The 20,142-nt window shown below is 50.6% G+C and overlaps 1 protein-coding gene across 1 annotated transcript in view; it reads right to left on the bottom strand.

Moving 5' to 3' along the window:
• Window positions 1-481: 481 nt before the first annotated feature.
• Window positions 482-20,142, bottom strand: part of Tekt5 (tektin 5) — a 46,325-nt gene continuing 26,664 nt past the window's right edge. The window contains exons 6-7 of the mRNA XM_004652258.2: window positions 2,278-2,432; window positions 482-917 (exon numbers count right to left, since the gene is read on the bottom strand). Of these exons, the coding sequence (XP_004652315.2) occupies window positions 482-917; window positions 2,278-2,432 (591 nt within the window). The remainder of the gene's footprint in view (window positions 918-2,277; window positions 2,433-20,142) is intronic.

Genomic DNA, 20,142 nt, shown 5'->3' with positions numbered 1-20,142 from the left:
GGAGAGAAGGAAGAAGAGGGAGGGTGGAAGGAAAAGAAGGAAGAATGAGAGGGAGGGAGGAAAGGAAGGAGAAAGGGAGGAAGGAAGGAAGGTAAGGAGAAAGGGAGAAACGAAGGAAAGGAGAGAGGGAGAGAAGAAGAAAGGAGGGAGAGAGAGAGAAAGGAAGGAAGGAAAGGAGGGAGGGAAGAAGAAAGAAGAGAGAGGGAGAGAGGAAGGAAGAAAAGGAGGGAGGAAGACAGGAAGGAAGGAAAGAAGGCTTTTCTGTTTCTGGGGCCACCTCCAAGCCCCCAGATTTCAGGCCCCATCCAAGGAACCAGTCTGTCTTCTCCCAGGGCCTCCCAGCGAAGCCCTCTTCCCCCAAGAAACGAGCGCAGGGATCTCTGGGCAAATGTACTTCGGCTCTACATGTTCACCCTTTCGGGACGCGAGCAAAGGAGAAAATGATTATTTTCTTTTCCAGCCTTTCGCGGTGCGGCGCCTCTTAACAAACCGGCGTGGGGCAGCTGCAGGTGCAGGGGTCCGGGCACACGCAGCAGGGGTTGGGCCGGCCGCAGGGGGCGGGGCCTGCGCAGGGGGTGGAGCCTGCGCAGGGGGCGGGGTACGCGCAGGGGGTGGAGCCTACGCAGGGGGCGGGGCAGACGCTGGGGGCGGAGCCTGCGCAGGGCCCGGCGCTGACGCTGGGGATGGAGGTGGAGCCCAGGCAGCTGTAGCCGACCAGGCGCGGCGTGCTGGGGAAGGTGGTGCGCATGCGCATGCACTTGTCCTTGTCGATGCAGAGGGTGTTGGCCTTGATGGCCAGCTCGTGCTCCAGCCGGGACTTGGTCATCACCAGCAGCTGCAGGGTGTCCTGCGTCGCCCTCAGCCTTAGCCGGAGGGTGCGCAGGGTGTCGTCGATGGTGAGCACCTCGTTCACGAGCCTGGCAGGGGGAAAGCCCCCATTAGCCACCTTATTTCACACAGACACGACCCCCCCTACCCTCCGTGCGGGGCCCCGGGTGCGGGGAGGAGCCTGGAGCGGGGCTCTGCGGTGAGCGGGTCTTCCGGGCCTGGAGGGGATGACCCGCAGGACAGGTGGACGAGGGAGGTCGCCAAGGCTGATGGACATGAAGGACGAAACGGACGAGGTGGTGCACTGGACAGAGCACTCTGGACTTTGCCACAAGGTCAGGCAGTTCCTCACTACTCAGAACCGAAGGCAGGTGCTCACCGCAGAGGGTGTGCGCAAAGCTGGGCATGGCGACGCGCGCCTGCAACCCCAGCATGCAGGAAGCTGAGGCAGGCGGGTCGCCAGGAGTTCAAGACCAGCTTAGTCTACGTAGTAAGTTCAGGCTAGCCTGGGCTAAACAGTGAGCCCCACTAAGCCATCTCCTCAGCATCCCTCCCCCCCCCGAAACTGGGTCTTTGCAGATGTCATTCAGTTAAGAATCTTAAGCTGAGGCCAATCTGCCTTTGGGGTGAGCCCTAAATGCAATGGAGAAGGACGTTTGAGATGGACGCACAGGAGAATTAACTCCATGTGGAGATAGAGGCGGAAAGCTGAGGCTGGTGGCCCGGACCTGTCGCCTCAGCTGGAAGGTAGAGAGGCAGGAAGACTGCAAGTTCAAGGCCTGCTTGGGCTGCAGGTAGTAAGTCTAAGGATTTACATAGTGAAAAATAAAATGGGGGCTGGGGCTATAACTCAGTGGGAGAGCACTTGCTTAGCACGTGTGAGGCTCTGAGTTCGGTCCCTAGTACTAGAAAAAACAATGGAAGCTAAGCCACAGTGATGGCAAGGCAAGGCAAGGCCACCAGAAGCCAGAGAGGTGGGGAACCCCTACCTCACCCCCCACAAAGTCCAGTGAGCATCCCACTCTCTGCACTTCCTATCCTGTTGTCAGGGGAGTCAGGATAGACAGGACCCAGCCAGGAAGGACTGGGCTCTTGTAGAGCTCATAGTTGAGAGCTTTACAAGGAGGCAGGTGGGTCGTGAGGGGGCCACCAGCTAGCATCTTTTCTGAGGGAGAGAAAGGAGGTGAAGCAACGAGGAGTCACAGCCTTATGCCTGTCCTGGTGACTAGCGTACCCTTGGCTTTTCAAGGGCAGGAGGAGGTCGTCGGAGGTCGTCCCTGAGCAGAGAGAAGTCAGGTGCCCAGGGTCAGCCTCAGCCCCTATCCCACCCCCAGCTAGGCTGTAGGACCGATTCCTGCAGGGTCTGGTTCTCAGGCTCAGGGCTCTTGGGAGCTTCTGGGACCCACCCCCATCTCTTCTTGTGCACCCCAGGAGCCCCGTTCCACTCACTTGAACTGAGGGTTGTCCCTGCACAGCTCCATGTTGGGGCGCCGTGTTCGGCATTCCAGCCTCGTCTGGGCCACCTTCAGCGGGCACTCCTTGGCCATGATGGCTCTCTCCAACAACATGATGGCGTTCTCGGCCTGGAAGATCTCCTGCAGCGTCTGTGGGGACCATGAGCCTGTCACCGCCTGCCAGGACTCTCCAGCTGATGCTGAGATCACCTCAGGCGGCCTCTAGTCCAGTGTTTAAATGACTCCTTCCCCAGCTCCAGACTCCGGCGGGGCAGGGACCCAGCTGTGTCTAGGGTGGTCTTGGGAAGAGTGGGAAGCAGCTTCAGGCATCCTGGTCACCATGACACTGGACACTGGGGCCAGGAAGTACCAAGGCTGGTTTTGTTTCCAAATCTCCAGATTTCAGTGGAGTAAGCAGTCATTGTTCAGTGGGGGAAGGGAGGGAAGGAAGGAAGGAAAAGGGAAGGAGGAGGGAGAGAAGGAGGGGAAAAAAGGAAAGGGAGAGAGAGTTTTCTAAAACGTTCCCTGTGTTTACAGAAATGATTCTCTAATATGATACTTTATTGTTCCTGCTATAGGACAGGGAAGGGGGAAGGGGAGAAAGGAAAAGGGAAGGAAAAGGAAGGAAAAAGGGAGGATATAGAGGGAGAGGGAAGGAAGAGGAAGAGGAGAAGTGTTCTAAAATTTGCTGTGCTCATAGAAGTGATTTTCCCAGGTTGGAGAGATGGCTTAGCTGTTAAGGTGCTAAGGACCTAGCCAAAGGACCTAGGTTTGATTCCCCAGTACCCACATAAGCAAGATGGTGCATGGGTCTGGAATTTGTTTGCAGTGGTTAGAGGCCCTGGTGTGCCCATTCTCTCTTTATCTGCCTCTCTCTCTCTCAAATAAATAAATATTGAAGAAATTATTTATGGGGATATAATGGAGAATGGAGTTTCAAAGAGGAAAGTGGGGGGGGGGGAAGGTATTACCATGGGATATTTTTTTATAATCATGGAAGCTGTTAATAAAAATTTGAAAAAACAATAAATTTAAAAAAAAAGAAATTATTTATGGTTTCTACCTGGTGGAGGTACAGATCCTGCCAGGGCAGGAGGGGCCTGCTAGCATTGCATTGTTCTAAGTCTTGATATGGGCGGTGGTTTCACAGGTGTGAAGTTGGAACAAAGAGCTTTAAAACTCATTGAACTGAGTGCTTTACTATCATACTGTCATACTTCAGTAGGAAAGCAAATGAGGGCTTGGAGAGATGGCTTAGCGTAAGGCACTTGCCTGCAAAGCCAAAGGACCAAGGTTCGATTCCCCAGGACCCATGTAATCCAGATGCACAAGATGGCATACATTTGGAGTTTATTTTCAACGGCTAGAGCTGGAGGCACTTGTGTACCCATTCTCTCTCTCCCTCACTCTCTTAAATAAATAAATAAATAATAAAATATTAACAAAAGAAAAGCAAATGAAAGGGCTGGAGATGTAGCTCAGTGCTTGTCTAGCATGCACAAGGCCTTGGATTTGTTTCCCACTAACACACACACACACACACACACACACACACACACACACACAAGCACACACCAGGAAAAGATGAGTCACAAGCTAAGATTGGCAATGGTGACATTTGTATTGGCTACGTGCAGGTCTTTTATGCATCTCTCTAAACTTACGTGTTTAAATTTTCCCATAATAAAAAAACAACAAACAAAAGCTAAAAGCACTAATAAGGAATAAGCACACCAGGCTGGTCCATTACCAGAAGGAACCCAACCGCATGCTTGGCTGATCCTGAACTCACCCGGGATTGAGCCAAGGGTGCTAAGCGGAAGTGGCTGCACCAATAGAAACACTGTTCTCCACTTTCGTCACCCAACAGATCTGGTTTCCATGGTGAGAAGGCTGTCTGTGAGTCAGCTGTGCTGACACCCACTCCAGTCCTGGAAGGACTCAAGGACGTCAAAGATGTCTGTTCCTGACAAACCTACAAATCATGGGCTCCATGATGACCCTACTTCCAGAAGAGTGTTCTAAAGTTATTCATCACCACAAAGAGCTTACTTTCATATATCCAGAGATCCAATAAAAAGTTTAAAACTCCGTGCACCAGCTCCACTAGTAATTTCACACAAGACTGGTTGATTTCTGTTTGCTATAAGAAGGGGGTGGGGCAGACTGGCTTTTTGTGCCACCATCTTGAAACTAGACTATAATCAGTAAATGTCCTTTGCTGTCCTACTCTGCGAGTCCAATGATGAGAGAGAATAAGGCAAAGAAACCACTACAAAAAAGCTGCTTGGAAAGTCCCATCACCCAAACCATGGTGTCTAGAGAAAGCCACATAGAAGGGCTGAGAATGAGGGATTGCTGAGGTAGAAGACATTCCCATCCAGGCATGATGGCACACGCCTTTAATCCCAGCACTCAGGAGGCAGAGGTGGGAGGATCGCTGTGAGTTTGAAGCCAGCCTGAGACTATATAGTGAATTCCAGGTCAGCCTGGGCTTAGAGCGAGACCTTACCTCAAAAATAAAATAAAATAAAATAAAATAAAATAAAATAAAATAAAATAAAATAAAATAAAAAGAGGGCTGGAGAGATGGCTTAGTGGTTAAGGCACTTGCCTGCGAAGCCGAAGGACCCAGATTTAATTCTCTAGTGCTCATGTAAGCCAGATGCACAGGTGGTGCATGTGTCTGGAGTTTGTTTGCAGTGGCAAGAAGCCCTGGCATGCCCATCCTCTCTCTCTCTCTCCGTCTTTCTCCTGTTCTCAAATAAATAAACAAAAAATATTAAAAAAAAAGAAGAAGACAGTTCCAATGTTGCTGGGACGAACATCCAACCAAATAGAGTTTTATGGGAGGAAAGGATTTATTTCAAGCTTGCACATTCATAAATCCAAGCAGAGAGAGAGAGAGAGAGAGAGAGCAGCAAGAGTCCGCCAGCCAGGGGTGGGAACTGTCAACACCCGAGTCTCTGGGGCCATACATTCACACTATCCCAGCTGGCATCAGAAGAGTGACCAGTGAGACTACAGGATGCCCAAGTAAATTTCAACTCCAGATAACAGAGCACTTTAGCTCATGTCTGCCCACAGCCTGTTTATGCTCTTCAAAGTGTATGTATGTCTGCCGAAGCCCTCATGCCAATGTACTGGCTGGAGGTGGGGCACTGAGAAGATGATTAGCTCATGAGGTAGAACCGCTCATGATGGGGACTAATGCCCTTAGAAGGGACTGGAGAGTTACCTCGCTTTCCACCATTGCGAAGAAACAGGAAGTGGTCAGCAGTTTACCATCCAGAAGACAGTCCCTACCAGACTCCTGGCCAGGCTGGTACCCTCATAGTGAACTTCCAGCCATCAGAGCCGTGAGGAATGAATTCCATTAATTTGGCAGTGTTTGTTAATTTTGAGACAAGGTTTGGCCATGTATCCTAGGCTGGCCTTGAGCTTATGATCTTCCCACCTTAGCCAAGGACTGTAATTATAAACTGGGCTAATTCCACTACAAGTCCCCTTGTCCATGGTTCTAGGACATGGCTCAGCTGTGGCATGAGACATGCCGACATTCCAAAATGATGTGCTTGGGCTGACGAGATGGCTCAGCAGTTAAAGGCACTTGCTTGAAAAGCCTAACTACCTGGATTTGATTGCCCAGTACCCACGTAAAGCCAAATATATAAAGTGGCCCATAGATCTAGAGTTCGTTTGCAGTGGCAAGAGGTTCTGGTATTCCCATTCATTCTCTCTCTCCCTCCCTCCCGTGTTTTCTCTCCCTGCTTGCAAATAAATCAATAAAATACTTAATTAAAAAATGATGTGCTAATTTGACACTCAGGTGTAACTGAGTATTCTGTAATTTTGTTAAGTTTTTAAAACCCTGGGGGCTGGAGAGATGGTTTGGTGGTTAAAGGCACTTGCTTGCAAAGCTTGATGACTCAGGTTCAATTCCCCAGTACCCATGTAGAGCCAGATGCACACAAAGTGGTGCATTTGTCTGGAGTTTGTTGCAGTGGCGAGAGATCCTGGCATGCTCGTTCGCTATCTCATGTTCTCTCCCTTCTGCTTACAAATAAGTAAAGAAAAGAATTTAAGAAGCCTGCTCCCAGTAGTAGCTCAGTGGACATGGAACTGAATGACAGCAGGATCTGAAAGCCAGTTTCACAGCCATTGCTAGTCCTCCTCCTTTAAAAGCTTTCACAGAGCCTTATTATATGGCCCAGGAATGTCTCTAACTCATGATCCTCCTACTTCAGCCTCTCAGGTGCTCAATTATAGGTGTGCGCACCATGTCTGGCTTCCTTACCAATTTTTGTTTGTTTGTTTTGAGTCAGGGTCCTTAGCTCAGGCTGGCCCGAGACTCACTCTGTAGACCAGGCTGGCCTTGAGTTCTTAGTGATCCCCCTACCTTAGCCCTCTGAGTGCTGGGATTAAAGGCGGGTAGCACCATGCCCATCTTAAATTATTATTTTTTTTTATTAAAGTGATTACATTTAAACCAAGATAAACAATAGTTAATAGTCAGTACATGGATGTGGCAACATTAGTAAGGCGGTCAGGAGTGGCTGAATGTAGAAGACTCCGTGTCCTGTGTGAGCCCTCAGGTAAATAAGGCAGGGGAGGGAGTCCAGGTGGAGCTGCATGGGTGTGTGGTGACACAGAGGACAAGGCAGCCCTGTGAGGTCAGTGTCCTGCCATTCCTCCGGAGGTCCAAGACTGGAACCACAACAGTCGCTCACTTCTCATGCCTCCCCCTCCCCACCCACGCTTCCTGAACGGCCCTGGCCATGGATGTTCCAGACATCGGGGCTTCCCGGAACTCTGCACTGCAGCCTGGCTCACCCCCAAGGTCCCATCTGTCCGGGCCCAGGTGGGTGGGTGTGCTGCCAAAAAAGATGCGCCCCCTCAGTCCCTGCCACTCATAGCACCTGGAGGGAGAGCAAACGCCATGCACTCTCCATGGAGGGGCAGCCCTTGCTGTCCACCCACACTCTGGAAGCCTGGGCGTCCCCAGAGCCCCAGAGGGGAGAACCGGCCTCCAGGAGGCTGGAACGTGCCCCTCAAGGGCCGGGAGGCAGGTGTGTGGCCTACTGTGTGGCTTACACCAGCACCAGAGTCAGATGCTGGGCCTTCCTGTGGAGGAGGAAGCCAGTGGGGACGCTCACCCCAAGAGGGACGGAGAGAACACTGTGAGCAGCTATGCCACAGCCACGGGGGGACCTGCATGTCCCAGGGAGTCCACTCTGGGTGTGTGTTGCAGGAAATCCCCACCTACAATCACCAGGGACATACGTGGGCAAGAATGTTCCATGCAGTCTCACTTAAGTGTGTGGCCAGCTGGCAGTCACCCCAGGGGTTCATGCTGTGTGGTAATTGTGGCAAAGGGACCAGGCAGAGAACGCATCGCAGTTGGCCCCAGCGCTGGGTCAGGGGAGGAAAGCGAGAATGTGCTATGTGGCACTTACAGTTTGAGCCTGCAATGTCCCCCACAGGCTATGTGTTTAAACCTGTGGTCCTCCGCTGGTGGCTCTGTTTTGAGAAGTTATGGTGCCTTTGGCTGGAGGACGGCCTTTGAAGATACAGCCCAGCCACATAGCCCATACCACCATGGCTTCACCCATGGACGGACTGAAGTCTCTGAAACTGTGAGCCCTAATAAACCTGCTTCTGTCAGGTATTTTGTCACAGCGATGAGAAAAATGACAACGGTCCACCTCCTTTGGAGAACATGACTAGTTCAAGCATGCAAGACACCACATACGTTTACAAGGCTATGTTTAAGTCAAGAGACGCCCATCAGCAGTCAGCATGAGCTCCCCAGGAGGCGTGAGAGCCCTCCCCGAGAAATGGAAGGAAACAAAGAAAAGAGCGAGCGGGCTAGGGCACGCTACGCACAAACCCACACACGGAGCTGGCATCAGGGCCCAGGCGCTAAGGGGCTTCCCTGGAATGTGAATCTTTCTGCTCCCACAGAGCCCGGGGAAGTCCGGGAAGGAGTCGCTGTGGGCACAGTTTGGCATATCCCAGAGACTGGGAGGGGCTGCGGGGGATTGGCCCAGGGAGTCACCCCATGGGAGGAGTGTGGCTCCTGGGTCAGATGGCTGCTGTGACTTCCTTGCAGGCTGGGAGCAGAAGCTCAGTTGGAACCAAGGTGGTGTGAGGAGGCAGGACCAGGTACCTCCTCCGCACACTCCCCACACTCCCGTGCCAGGCCGCCTGCTGGGCTACAGGAGAGGAGACCGGGAGGAGGGAGCGTCCTGGGCCTCTCTCCCTTGCTGCACATCTGGGGACGGGTCACCCCATCTCCCGGAACCTCCCCGCAGTCCTAAAGATAAAGATTTGCATTCCAGCTACTGTTTGTAACCTGCTGTGTGACCTGGCGCGTTCACCACCTCTCTGAGCCTCCTGTCCTCAGTTCTCGGCCTCTAGCTGCCGGGACATGGTGAAGCACTTTTTTCTCTTTTGTTTGCAAAACTGGCAGAATTACAGTAACTCACCCACGGTGTTGTGGAGACAAAATGATAGCGTACATTGGGTGGTTAATTGTACATGTCGAGAGGTCTGGACTGGGGGGTGCTCAGAGAGCTGGTGAAGCATCACTTCAGGGTGGGTGTGAGGGTGTTTCTGGAAGGGTGAGTGCACGTGTGCAGCGTGAACAAGCCCCACCCAGTCCATGAAGCACCTGGATTGCGCAAGAAGGCAGAGGGCAAGTGCCCTCTGCTCGAGCTCAAGAGTCCCTCATCCGTCTGGGGTCGCACATGCATGGGGCCTCACATGTTGACACAAAATACATCTCTCAGGCTGGAGGGGATGGCTTAGTGGTTGAGACGCTTCCTTGCAAAGCCTAAGGACCCAGGTTCAATTCCCCAGGACCCACATAAAGCCAGATTCACAAAGCGGCGCATGCATCTGAGTTCATTTGCAGCTGCTGAAGGCCCTGGTGCGCCCATTCCCTCTCTCTCATAAATAACTAAATATATAAAAAGATAAATAAATAAGTATTTTTTTAAAAATAAAAGACTTTAAAAAATATATACATAGGGGCCGGGTGTGGTGGCTCCTGCCTTTAATCCCAGCATTTGGGAGGCAGAGGTAGGAGGACTGCCATGAGTTCAAGGCCACCCTGAGACTACATAGAATTCCAGGTCAGCCTGAGCTAGAGTGAGACCCTACCTCGAAAAGACAAAAAAAAAATCTCTTATCTATCTATCTATCTATCTATCTGTCTGTCTGTCTGTCTGTCTGTCTGTCTGTATGTATGTATTTATGTATGTATGTATGCATATAATCTCCAAACAAATAGCAATGGCCCTCATGGCCTGGGCAGCATTGTGGACTCAGGGTGCATGGTGTAAGCAGTTACATGAATTTTTGGTAGTCACAGAACAAAGTCAGTCATAGGCCACGGCCAGGGGTTCGGCAGGGTGCAGCAAAGCTGAGAATCTTTGCTAGTTTTCAGGTGCTCTGTAGTGATGTTTTAGCTTTTATGTTGGTGTGAGCCAGCGGTCTGCTAAGCTACAGCATTACAAAGGTAGCGCCCGCAGTTGAAAGGAGGGTAGGTCAGCCATAGGGATGGGCCGTGGATGGCTATTTACGGGCTAGTACGAGCCCATGATGATCTGGCTCTGTATGTGTGAAATTGCAACGCTCTATAATCAGGATGTTTAGTTGAGTTTTTTTTTTTTTTTTCTGAGTGTGTGTTTATGTATGTTGTGTGTGTAGTATGCAAGGTGTATACGTGTTTGTGTGTGTGTAGTGTGCATGGTGTATACATGTGTGTGCACACACCCTGTGTGTGCATACGTGGAGGCCAGAGAACACTTTTCACTCATCCTCGTGTCTCTCACGGAACTTGGAGCTGCCGTTTTCGGTCAGACTGACTGACCAGCGAGCTCGAGCGATTCTCTGGACTCCACTCCCCCACAGGACTCGGGTTACAGATGTGCATGACCAAACCCAGCTGTTTCCGTAACTGCTGGGGAACCCATCTCGGGCCGAATCAGCCCCTCTCAGCCCTTCCTGCTTGTGTGGCAAGCGCTCTCACCCACCGAGCCATCTCCTTGGCCTGGGAAAGTTCTCATCAATGAGCCTCAAATCCTCTGCATACACATGTGGCAATTTTCTGGAAACTCCAGTTCATGATACCATCTTCAGCTTTCCTTTCTTTTTTTTTTTGAGGTAGGGTCTCAGTCTAGCCCAGGCTGACCTGGAATTCACTATCTAGTCTCAGGGTGGCCTAGAACTCCTGGTGATCCACCTAAATCTGCTTCCTGAGAGCTGGGATTAAAGGCGTGTGCCACCATGCCTGATCAGCTCTTCTATTTTTGTGCTTTGCTATTTTTCCTTTGAGACAGGGACTTATACTGTAGTCCATGCCCAGAAGTCACAGTGCTCTCCTGCTTCAACTGAGATTAGAAGCATGGTCTCACTCTAGTTTAGGCTGACCTGGAATTCACTATGGTCTCAGGGTGGCCTCGAACTCATGGCGACCTTCTTATCTCTGCCTCCTGAGTGCTGGGATTAAAGGTGTGTGCCACCATGCCCGGCTTTTTTTTGTTTTCTTTTTTATGTACATGTGTATGCATGTGCAGGCTAGAGGACAATTTCAGATAACATTCCTTAGGGATGTTGTCTACCTTTTTTAAAAAATATTTTTTATTTGTTTATGGGGGGGGGAGGAAGAAGCAGAGAGAGAATGGGTGCACCAGGGTCTCCAGCCACTGCAAATGAACTCCAGACACATGTGCCCCCTTGTGTGTCTGGCTTACACGGGTCCTGGGGAATCAAACCGTGGTCCTTGGGCTGGAGAGATGGCTTAGTGGTTAAGGCACTTGCCTACAAAGTGTAAGGACCCAGATTCGATTCTCCAGGTCCCACTTAAGCCAGATGCACATGGCAGCCCATGCATCTGGAGTTTGTTTGCAGAGGCTAGAGGCCCTAGTATGCCCATTCTCTCTCTGTCTCTCTCTCTCCCTCCCTGTCTCTAATAAAATAAAGTTTAAAAAAATAAAACTTAAAAAAAAAACAAAAAACGTGGTCCTTAGACTTCGCAGGCAAATGCCTTAAACTCTAAGCCATTTCCCCGGCCCCTGTCCACCTTTTTTTGATACTGGGTCTCTCATTGGCCTGTGGCTCACTAATTCAGCTAGACTAGCTAGCCAGCCAGCCTCAGGGATCCCCCTGTCTCTGCCTCTCTGGTGCTGGGATTACAGGTTCACTCAGTTAATGATCGCCATCTTGCATATAGAGATTGAATTCAGGTTCTCATGCTTGTAAGGCAAGCAGTATATGACTGGGCTATTGCCTCAGCCACGTGTTTGTTTTTCTAAGTCAGATGCTAACAGCTCAACCTGGCCCTTGTAGCCAGAGCAGCCAGACAACATGGAAGTGTGCTGTAGCTCTATGCCAATAAAACTTTATTTACAAATGTGGCTCTCAGACTGTTAGTTTGTAATCTCTCACTATAAACCATCACAGAGGGAGTCATGACCCCTCCAAGCTACCAGGCTGCTGTTCCCTTGGATCTCTGGAGTCAAGAAGGGAGTTCTGTAGTGCCTTGCTACCCAGCATGTGGGCCAGGGGCCAGGCGTGCTGGACTCTGAGAGCGTACTGGGAATGCAGACCTGTTGCCAGTACCCGCGTGTTAGTAAGGTCCTTCACTGATGACCCTTGTGTGTGCAAGTTTACAGGAAGGACCGTGACATGGTCAGAGTTGTAGATTGAGGCTGATCTCTGGACGCATTTGAAGGACAAGGCTGGAAACTGGGGGATTCCCACCAGCGTGGCACAGAGAGAAGGAACGAGGTCACAAGAACATCCCAAAGGTGGACCTGGACAGCTGAGACTGTGCAGGGTGTGGAGAGACTAGGATTATCTGACTTTAGCCAACTCACCAGCAGAGGGAATTTTCTGGACGGGAGGCTTGGGAGATGCTAGCTTGTGATCAAACGGGCACCTTCACTGCTGACTGCGTGTGGCCTTGGTAAGTCACTGACCCTCTCTGAGTTCACTTTCCTCATCTCCACCCTGAGCAAGGCCTTCCCCCCATGACAGCAGCAAGGCAAACTCAACCGTGATCCTCCACTTGCACCCCTGGTGCGAGACTGACTGGAGGCGAGCACCCCGGGATTGGAAACAGTGAGGTCAGAGGTTGCGGGTTGTGATGGCTTAGGTTTTGTTGTCAACTTGATCTGCTTAGGAACCCACAGACATTGCTCTTGAGTGGGTCTCTGAGGTTGCTTCCAGGAAGGATTAACTGAAGGAGGAAGTCCTTCCTGCAGGGTGAGCCCTTCCCCCAGAGCGGGTGGACCCTCTGGGAGGATGGCTTTATCTAAGAAAGCTCTGGGAGAAAAGAATCCTTCCCTCCCATCCACTCGGCTGTGTTGCTTGCTGCCTTACAGTGGGGACTGAAGACCAGTTCGGACTGAAGATCAGCTCGGAGTGAACTGCATTGAATGCTTCTGCAGGAAGCCTCCAGGCCTTCAGCGCTGGAGGGGGACAGCTGAGGCATCCAGCCTTGTGGTGGACTGAGAAGCTACCGGGTTCCTTGACTCAGGTCTACAAAGCGCTATTGTTGGACTGTTGTAAACTAATCCAGTGAATTCCCTTTAGATACAAGTCATTCTCTCTAGAGAAGCCTGGAGTGCTTGGCAGGCGCAGACAAGGACCTGGGTTCTATCCCTACCACCACCACAAAGAAAAGCAGGAGGAGTGAGGTCAGCTCTGGGGACGGTGTCTGGCCATGTATGGAGTGTGAAAGGCAGCAGTCCTGTGGGCCTCAGATGAAACCAACCTTGCTCAGCGGAAAAGTGTGCTGCTATTCCAGGCTGGAATAGAAATCTCCCCTTGGCTTTGAAAGGAAGGACGCATTTGGCAGGGCTGTTGGCCATGTAAACCGATCTGCCTGTGTCTCGTCTTGTGACAACCCAGAAAGCCTCCAAGGCCAGGAAATGAGTTTTGATGTGGAGGGAAAAGACGGCTTTAGCAGTCCTAGCCAGCTTTCGGTCCCTGGAAGCTTTATGCAACCTTGCAAATTTATTGTTTTCCAAACTGCACGAAGCCAGGGGTTTCCAAGGAGATGCCTGGCTCTGGGGCAGCTTGGGAAACAGGACAAGCAGCCCAGAATCTTTTTTTTTTTTTTTTTTCAGGTCAAATGGAGGAAGGTATTTCAAGTTCAACCAAGCCCAGGAGCAAAGAGAGAGGAGAGGGAAGGGCTCAAGGGACCGGGCCAAGAAGTCAGGAGGTGAGCACCCCTGAGCTGGGGCACTCCACCTTGCTGCTCTTTGATGTGGGCTCTCAGCAACATCTCATGTGAGTGTCTCAGACCTTGATAAATGCTACCCACAAGCCAGTGTTGGTTGGAAACTACTGCTTCCAGTGAGTAGGTGCCGAGCAAGTCCTGATCATAGCTGCTTCTGCCTAGTGGCATTCAGACAATGCCAGACGGACAGACATTTCAGCTGTCTGGGGTAGGGATGCTACAGTCCTTAGAGAGGTTTGGCAATGGGGCAGGGAGTATTTCCTGTTAGAAAGCAGGCTGTGTCCTGTGAAAATTCATGGAAACTTACTCTCTCATGCCTTCAAGGTATTCTCCTGAACACAACACAATTTGCTTCCTCTTTTCTGGAGTGGTCTCCCTAGGTAGCCCAGGCTGGTTTTAAACTCTTGATCCTCTTGTCCCCAGCCTTCAGAGCCACCACACTGGACACAACTTTTAGTTATTTGTGCTTACTTAAAAAAAAAAAAAAAGTATATATATAGCCAAGCGTGGTGGCACATGCTTTTAATCCCAGCACTCAGGAGGCAGAGGTAGGAGGATTGCCATGAGTTCGAGGCCACCCTGAGACTCCATAGTGAATTCCAGGTCAGCCTGGGCTAGAGTGAGACCCTACCTCAAAAAAGGCCTGTGTAAAGCCTGCCGTGGTGGCGCACGCCTTTAATCCCAGCACTTGGGAGGCAGGGATAGGAGGAGCACCATGAGTTCAAGGCCACCCTGAGACTACATAGTGAATTCCAGGTCAGCCTGAGCTAGAGTGAGACCCTACCTCGAAAAACAAAACAACAACAAATATATATATCTGCCTGCCCCACTATAACATAAGGTCCCTGAAGGAAGGGCTCCTCTCTTGCTCACTGTTGTAGCCCCAGCCTCCGGGTCAGCCGGGCACACAGAATCTGCTGACCACACTTGTTACAGGGGGACAGGGAAGAGAGAGAGAGGAAGGTGTGATGGTTCATGCTGTCAACTTGACAGGATCTAGAATCATCTAGGAGACAATCTCCAGGTGTATCTATGAGGGATTTTTCTAGGTTGGGTTAACTGAGGTAGGAGGACTTCGCTCTAAGTGGGTGCGGTCCCACACTGAAGAGGAAGGAGTCTGAGCTGAGCGCCAGGATTCGTCCCCTCTGCTCCCTGACTGACTGCACCGGGAGGCGCTGCCCCGGGCTCGCGTGGCCCTGGCATACCGTAGTCCCCACACAGCGAGCTGCAACAGACCCTTCCTCCCTTACGTTGCTTGTGTCGGCTATTTGTTGCAGCTACTAGATAGAAACTAACACAGAGGGATGAACGCTTGTCACATGTCACTGGAAGACTTATTAAAACTTATTAAAGGGCTGGAGAGATGGCTTAGCGGTTAAGCGCTTGCCTGTGAAGCCTAAGGAGCCTGGTTCGAGGCTCGATTCCCCAGGACCCACGTTAGGCAGATGCACAAGGGGGTGCATGCATCTGGAGTTCGTTTTCAGTGGCTGGAGGCTCTGGCATGCCCATCCTCTCACTCTCTCCCTCTTTCTCTCTCTGTCTGTCACTCTCAACTAAATAAATAAACAAAAGAGATTTTAAAAAAACTTATTAAAGCTGGGCATAGTAGTGCATGCCTTTAATCCGAGCACTTGGGAGGCAGAGGCAGGAGGATTGCTGTAAGGCCAGCCTGAGACTAAATACTGGAGTCCAGGTCAGCCTGAGCTAGAGCAAGACCCTACCTTGAAAGACCAAGGCCAAAACCAAACAGGAAAAATTTACTAAGGCGTGGGCCGGGGAGATGATTCAGCAGGTAAGAGTGCTTATCACACAAGCACGAGGGTCTGAGAGGGTCTGATTCAAGCTCGGTTCTATGCCCCAGAGCCCAGGAAAACACCCCATACACCCCTGTACCCCTAGTCCTGTGAGAAGAGATTTGAGAATCACGAGGATCTGCAGGTCACCTGGTGTGACCAAAAATAAGAGCAGCTCTGGGTTCAGTGAGAGACCCTGGAAACCTGCAGATGAGTGATGGGAAAACACTCAGTGTTCTCGTCGGGCTTCTGTGTGTGTACTCATGGGGTTCGTGTACCCACACGCATGTGCATACACCCCATACACACTTCACCACATATATAGCCACCCTCCCCCGATACACATTAAAAAAAACACCCAAAACTCAGGTCACAGCAGGAGTGGATGCTCAGGCCTATCACCACAGCTGATCAGGAGGCTAAGGCAGGAGAGTCAAAAGCTCAAGGTCAGGGATGGAGAGATGGCTTAGCGGTTAAGGCACTTGCCTGCAAAGCCAAAGGATCCAGGTTCGATTCCCCAGGACCCATGTAAACCAGATGCACAAGGGGGCGCATGCGTCTGGAGTTCATTTGCAGTGGCTGGAGGCCCTGATGCGCCCATTCTCTCTCTGCCTCTTTCTCTATTTCTCCCTCCCTCTCTTTCTCAAATAAATAAATAAATAAAAATAAAATATATATAAAAAGAAGAGTTCAAGGTTAGCCTGGGCTAGAGAGTTAGTTCAAGACCCATCTGGACAATTTAGTGAGAACCTATCACAAAAATAAAAAGTAAGGGAGCCGGGTGTGGTGGCGCACGCCTTTAATCCCAGCACTCGGGAGGCAGAGGTAGGAGGATCGCCATGAGTTCAAGGCCACCCTGAGACTACAGAGTTAATTCCAGGTCAGCCTGGACCAGAGTGAGACCCTACCTCGAAAAACCAAAAAAAAAAAAAAAAAAAAAAAAAAAGTAAGGGGCTATAGAGATGGCTTAGCAGTTAAGGTGCTTCTGTGTGAAGCCTAAGGATCCAGGTTCGATTCTCCAGTATAAGCCAGATGCACAAGGTGGTGTGCCCATTCTCTATCTGCTCTTTTTCTCTCACACTCTCTCAAATTAAATAAAAACAAATAAACAAAAAGTAAAAGGGCCAGGCTTGGTGCCCACCTTTAATCTCAGCACTCAGGAGATAGGAGGCTTGCCTTGAGAGCACATTGTGAATCCCAGGTCAGCCTGGGCTAGAGCAAGACCCTATCCTGAAAAAACAAAAGTAAGTAAAGGGGCCGGAGAGATGGCTCAGCCATTAAAGTGCTTGCCTGGAAAGCCTAATGACCTGGGTTTGACGACCCAGTACCCACATAAAGCCAGATGCATAAAGCGGTGCATGTGTCTGGAGTTTGTTTTCAGTGGCAGGAGACCTTGGCACACCTATTCTCTCTGTGCTGGGCATGGTGGAGCACGCCTTTAATCCCAGCACTTGGGAAGCTGAGGTAGGAGGATTGCTGTGAGTTCGAGGCCACCTTGAGACTACATAGTGAGTTTCCGGTGAGTCTGGGCTAGAGCAAGACTCTACCTTGAAAAGCCAAAAAATAAAGATGCAAAGTAAGGAGGGCTAGAGCCACGTCTCCCGGTGGTGGGGCGCTTGCCTAGCGCAACTGCGGCCCTGGCTTCCATCTATAGTACTGAAAATAAAAGCACAAACAACCCCCCAAACTTCAGGCCACTGGGCCCCTCAGAGCTTCTGGTTCAGGGGTCCAGGATGGAGTGTGAGAATTTGCATTTCGAACAAGTTCTCATGTAGTACTGATGCTGCAAGCCCACGGACCACACTTTGAGAACCAGCATTCTGATTGCTGAGCCAGTGGTTCTCAATCTGGGCCTCCCACAGAATCACCTGGGTTGTTTTTTTAAAAGGTCTACAGCAGGGTAGGTAGACTGGGCCATCTTCATAATTTTAAGAAGCAGCTAAGGGACATCGGCCCATTACAACTTCCCATGCGTTCCAGTTTCTATTAGCACCGCTGCTAATGATTTCTTTCTCATGGACTAGGACCCTGGGATTCCTAGGGGCTAGTTTCCAAAAGTCCTTCGGCTATACCCAAAAGTCACTTGATATACCACACACCTTCTGTCAGTCTGCTTGTCTAGCAAGTTGTGACTTTTTACCTTTTTTTTTTATATAATTTTATTTATTTATTTATTTGAGAGCGACAGACACAGAGAGAAAGACAGAGAGAGAGAGAGAGAGAATGGGCGCGCCAGGGCTTCCAGCCTCTGCAAACGAACTCCAGACGCGTGCGCCCCCTTGTGCATCTGGCTAACGTGGGACCTGGGGAACCGAGCCTTGAACCTGGGTCCTTAGGCTTCACAGGCAAGTGCTTAACCGCTAAGCCATCTCTCCAGCCCTGACTTTTTACCTTTTATAGCTAAGATTCTTCCATCACTAACGGAGTGTATTTTTTGTTTTCTCTCTCTCTGGTCTGGTGTGTGTTCTTTATGCATGTGCTCTGTGAGCTGGTCTGCAATGGGTAGAGTTGACCGCTGGGCACCCTGCTCCATTCTGTCTCCTCCTGTCCTTTGTTAAGTTGGCATCCCTTACTGATCCTAAAGCTTGCCCTTGTTCTGCAAGACCTACCGTTCACAGGTCTTTCCTTCCCTGCAGAACTCAAGTTATCGGTGTGGGTGGCCATGGCCAGCTGTTCATGTGGATCCTGGGGACTGAAGTTGCGTGCTCTCTCAGGTCTACTCAGGCCCTTGAACTTGAGCAGGAAGTGCTCTTAACCGCCGAGCCCAGAGCGTGGTGTTTAAGGGCAGGGCAGGGGCGCAGGCCAGTGGCTCTGCTTCCCAGGGCTCGGCTAGTTTTAGAAACCAGCCGTCACTAGCTTGGCTGCACGCCCTGGTGCTGGAAGGGATCCGGCTGCTTGCAAAGCACAAAAGCATTCATTTCCCACTTTGCGATGCCTTCCAGACCTTCCTGGACAAACAAAGGGGCTGGTGGCTGCATTCGGAGCCTTAGATCACCATAGGGCTTTTCAGCCCTCAGAAGTGGCACCTTCCTGCCCAGGTCCCCTTGCAAAGGGCTGGAGGCTAATGGCCACTTGAAAGTCAAAATGCCAAAAAACCAGCAAAAAGAAAAAAAAGACCTCTCAGGGTTTAAACTCACAACCTCTCTGTGGTCTGGTTAAACACTTTTCCGTGTCTAGCAGCGAGTAAATAAATAAATTCCTTAATTTTTTGGTCTTATTTAGCTCAGGCTAGTCTTGAATTCACTATGTAGTTATGGATGACCTCAAACACTTTTCTGGTCCTCCCGCCTCTCTCACCTAAGCCCTGGCTTTACGAGTGTGCGCCACCATGATGCCTGGTTTATGTGGTGCAGGGGATCGAACCCAGGCCTTCATGAATGCTAGGCAAGCACTCTTGACAACTGAGCCACATCTCTAGCCAGCCCTTAAGGTTTCTGCAAACAGCAGCAGCTGCATATTTTCTCCCTGCCCATGAAGTTTACCTACTCAAGTTCAAAGGCCCACTTAACTAGTGCCAACCAATCAGTGGACTCTAAAATCCGAAGCACAGAAAAGGGCACTCTCACAAGCAGACAGCTGCAAGGCCTCAGTGACAGCTACACTTGTGTATCCCTCTCAAACATCCCTGGGGAGAGGCTTTTTAATTTGAGGGTCCCCAGGGTCTTGGCTGTCAGAGGACTGAGCCCTCTAAGGCAGCTGCCCCCTTTGACTCTGTGGCCATCCACTGCTTCCGTCCAGAACCATCTCTGTCTCCCCCCTCCCCACTTTAGCAGGACCACAGATTTCTATAACCACCTAGGAAATAGCTCCATTGCCGCGTAAGTGAAAATGGGAGCCTGGAATCTTCCAAAAATATCTCATCAAGGAGACTTGTATTAAACCCAACTAATAACAGTTACTTAGAAAAACTTAAAGGTGTGGTTTGAATAAGATGTCTCCCATAGCCTCATTTGTTGTGAATATTGGGTTCCCAGCTGGTGGCAGTTTAGGAGGCAGAACCTTGCTGAGGGAAGGATGTGGCTGGGGGTGGCCTTTGGGATGTTACAGCCCAGAGCCCGCTTGCCAGAGCTCACCGCATTCTTGCTGCTACGTCACAGCTGCGTGGCAAGATCTGATGCCCAACCTCTGCTCTGCCATGCCATGATGAAACTGCCCCTTGAAAACGTAACCCTGAGATAAACCCTTTCCTTCCATGTGCTCCTTCTGGCCAGGTGTTTTGCCACATAGGGAATGTTTGCAACCTTCCAGGTGAAGCAAGCTATGGGTGAAATGACTGCTACGTATTGTTCTGTCAACCCCTTCCTATATTGGGAAAAAACTATGAGACACAGTCACCATCCAGAAGACACCATTGCTCAGGCAAATGTCAATAGTGTCACGCTGAAGTTTGGTATATTCCACATGGTGCAGGTTTATTTGTAAAGCAGCTGCCAGCTATGGAACGACTATTCATGAAAATCTACAAGGCTGGAAAACCTCTGAGAAGTAGCTATGAGCTATTGGCAATAGTTTAAAGCTTCCCTAGTGTTGCTGTTACCTTCCTAATTCCAGGACAAGACACTTAGCCAAAAGAAGCTGACGGGAGCAGAGGGCTCAGTTTTGTTTACAGACTTAAGGGGGAGCTCCATGATGGCAGGGGAAAGCATGGCATGAGCAGAAGCTGGACACTACTTCTTGCCACAGCAGCTGGCAGAAAGCAGCAAGAGTGAGCTGAGCTCTGGTAAGGGGGTGCCAGGCTATGCTGCCCCAAAGCATGCCCTCAGCTAGCACACCACCTCCAGCAAGGCTCCACCTCCCAAACTGCCACCAGCTGGGG

This window comes from Jaculus jaculus, chromosome 11 (assembly GCF_020740685.1).
Source record: "Jaculus jaculus isolate mJacJac1 chromosome 11, mJacJac1.mat.Y.cur, whole genome shotgun sequence".
In the NCBI taxonomy this organism is placed as follows: Eukaryota; Metazoa; Chordata; class Mammalia; order Rodentia; family Dipodidae; genus Jaculus; species Jaculus jaculus.
The sequence above is the reverse complement of the archived record's forward strand: the minus strand, read 5'-3'. Positions and strand labels throughout refer to the sequence as shown.